Source organism: Silene latifolia, chromosome 7 (genome assembly GCF_048544455.1).
Source record: "Silene latifolia isolate original U9 population chromosome 7, ASM4854445v1, whole genome shotgun sequence".
NCBI lineage: Eukaryota > Viridiplantae > Streptophyta > Magnoliopsida > Caryophyllales > Caryophyllaceae > Silene > Silene latifolia.
Window position 1 is genome coordinate 124,207,628 of NC_133532.1, and position 3,051 is coordinate 124,210,678.

At 37.8% G+C, this 3,051-nt stretch overlaps 1 protein-coding gene across 1 annotated transcript; it reads left to right on the forward strand.

Moving 5' to 3' along the window:
- The first annotated feature begins 525 nt into the window (after window positions 1–525).
- LOC141592946 (vacuolar protein sorting-associated protein 28 homolog 1) lies at window positions 526–2,830 on the forward strand. Its single transcript, XM_074413841.1, has 2 exons — window positions 526–767; window positions 1,803–2,830. The coding sequence occupies exon 2, from the start codon at window positions 1,947–1,949 to the stop codon at window positions 2,574–2,576; it is 630 nt and encodes a 209-aa protein (XP_074269942.1). The 5' UTR covers window positions 526–767; window positions 1,803–1,946; the 3' UTR covers window positions 2,577–2,830.
- The last annotated feature ends 221 nt before the right edge of the window (window positions 2,831–3,051 follow it).

Sequence of the window (3,051 nt, forward strand, 5' to 3'; positions counted from 1 at the left end):
ACAGACCGGATTTAAAATATTCCGGACCGGACCGATTGGACCGGAATTTGTCATTACATGACCACTTTTACAAATTCCGGTCCAAAAATTCCGGTCCATTGGACCGGATCGGACCAGATTAAAACATAATTTTAAGATAAAAATGCAAATAACTATAATTCCGGTCCAAATTGGTCCGGACCGGACCGGACCGAAAACCGGAATCTTAGAAAATGGTGGATCGGAGACCAGACCGGAATTTTTAATTCCGATCCTAGTCCACTAGATTCCGGTCCGGACCGGTCCATTTTTCCGGTCAAAAATTCCGATCCCGCTCCACTAGATTCCGGTTCGGACCGGTCCATTTTTCCGATCCGGACCGAATTATGCCCATCCCTAGACTCCACCCAATACAATCCGACCCAACTCCCTACAAACCCAACTAAACATCAATCAAACCGACCTAACTCGCACCAAATCCGAATGACCCGCTTACCAACTCTGGCCATAACTCCACAACTCCCATAACCTTTTCCACATCAAATCAAATTATGACTACACCATAGTCCATACATCTACACATGATGTAAACACTGAAAAAAAATAAACAAAATTGGGAGTTTTCCAAACTTCCAAAGAACACGCAATCTCTCTGTCAACAAGTGTACATCTTCTTCCTATCTTCAGTCACTCTCTCTCTTCTTTTTTCACCTGCTGCTTAACTTAACCCTAAATAAATTTCCCTCTTTCCAATACAATACCGCGTTTCCTTTCCTTCATTTCTTTATGTAAGTCTTTTTCACCTTCTTTCTTCTCTATTCACACTTCTCTCCCTTTCAATTTCATTGCTGTCATCTTATTTGTTCTTAATTTTTTTAATTAATCTGTATTATTTAGTATGAGCTGGATCCTAATTTTGTGCTTTTATGACCTAATTTTAGGTTTTTGTTTATTGGGTTTTGATTATTAGTTTGTATATTAACCTGGGTTTCCTTCAATTTTTTCTGGGTTCTTCTTATTTTCCCCAAATATGTTACTAGAATCCAACTTTTTAGGTTTTAGATTTGTTGGGTTTGATCTACATTTCATATATTATCATGGGTTTCCTTCAATTTTTTCTGGGTTCTTTTAATTTTTCTCCCCAAAAATAAAAAAATCTCACCTTTTTAGGTTTTCTTCAATTTTTCTGGGTTCTTCCAGTTTTTCTCCCCAAAATTACAAGGATCCCCTTTTTTTTTAGGGTTTTTTTTTGTTGGATTTGATCTACATTTCATATATTATCATGGGTTTCCTTCAATTTTTTGTGGGTTCTTCTAAGTTTCCTTAAAATAAATACAAGAACTCACCTTTTTAGGGTGTAGGTTTGTTGGGTTTGATCTACATTTCATTTATTGACATGGGTTTCCTTCAATTTTTTGTGGGTTCTTCTAATTTTCCCTAAAATAATTACAAGAACTCACTTTTTAGGGTTTAGGTTTGTTGGGTTTGATCTACATTTCATTTATTGACATGGGTTTCCTTCGATTTTTTGTGGGTTCTTCTAAATTTCCACAAAAAAATTACAAGAATCCACTTTTATTGTGTTTATTGTTCATGTATGGGTGAATTTGTGTAAAAACGGGTTTTTTGAATCCGCTTTTTAAGAGTTTGTGGTTTCTGAAACCTGGTGATTCGTTTTACATAATAGTAGTGAAAGTCTCCTTACAAGAGACTAATTGACTATGCAATTGCATTAATGTTTATTGATTGTTTGTGGGTTGTGGTTAAAATGTTGTTCTGACTATTTAATTTTGAATGTTTTGTGTTTGATTTGTTTTGTTCAGCTGCGCGTGTCCTATTCCTTCTCCAATTTGTAATCTCAATCAGTTAGATTCAGAAACCCTAACCCTAAAAAAACCCTAAATTTTGTGTGGTAAGATTTTTAGAGAGTGAACTTTAAACCATCTATATACATATATAAGCAGAAGATGGAAGTGAAATTGTGGAATGACAAGCGTGAACGGGAAATGTATGAGAATTTTGCCGAGTTATATGCCATAATCAAGGCAACTGAGAAGCTAGAAAAGGCTTACATTAGGGATGTCATAACCCCATCAGATTACGAAACCGAATGCCATAAATTGATTGCCCATTACAAAACCCTGTCCTCTTCGTTGAAAGACTCCGTCCCTAGCATTGAAAGGTTTATCGATATATACAAGATGGACTGCCCATCTGCCTTGAATAGGTTGGTCACCTCTGGGGTGCCTGCCACTGTCGAACACCGGGCAGCTGCCTCAGCTACAGCCGGTACATCGGCAGCTGTTGTGGCCGAGTGTGTTCAGAACTTCATCACAGCCATGGACTCTCTTAAACTGAACATGGTGGCTGTTGATCAGGTCTTTCCCTTATTGTCGGACCTCTCTGGATCATTGAACAAGCTTAGTATATTGCCTCCGGATTTCGAGGGGAAGACCAGGATGAAAGAGTGGCTTGGCCGGTTATCAAAGATGGGAGCTTCCGATGAATTGACTGAGCAGCAATCAAGACAACTTCACTTTGATTTGGAGTCTTCATACAACTCTTTCATGGCAGCCTTGCCACATGCTGGAAATTAATTCGTCGTATATGGGTAAGCTTGTGGTTCCATGCTGAAGCTTCATTCATTTATTTCAGCTTGTATATATTCTCCAAAACTATCCAAGTATACATTGTTCATTGTCTTTGTCGTTCTCCGTAGTAAGTAAACTATGCATGTTATGGCTGCTTTTGCTGGAATGTAAACGATACTTGACCGAAAATCCCTTTTTGTACCAGTAATTGGACTTCACATGTTGAATACAGTTCCTTGCTGGTTATGGCCATTCCATCATTGAGCAGCTCAAGATTTGATTATATTTTGTGTTATACAATTAGTCTACCTATAGACGGATATATCTGTCTAAAGTGAAAAACGAGTCAAATATGCTTAAAGTGGTAACATTTTTGGTCCCTGCCATGCAACTTGTTGCTTGTCTTTTGCTTAAAATGGATGGATATTTGGCCCGTCTATAGCTATTGACGGATATTTCCTGTCTATAATGAGAATTTGTG

Coding starts and splice junctions, on each gene's coding strand:
- LOC141592946 (XM_074413841.1), top strand. CDS start 1,947: ATGGAAGTGAAATTGTGGAATGACAAGCGTGAACGGGAAATGTATGAG.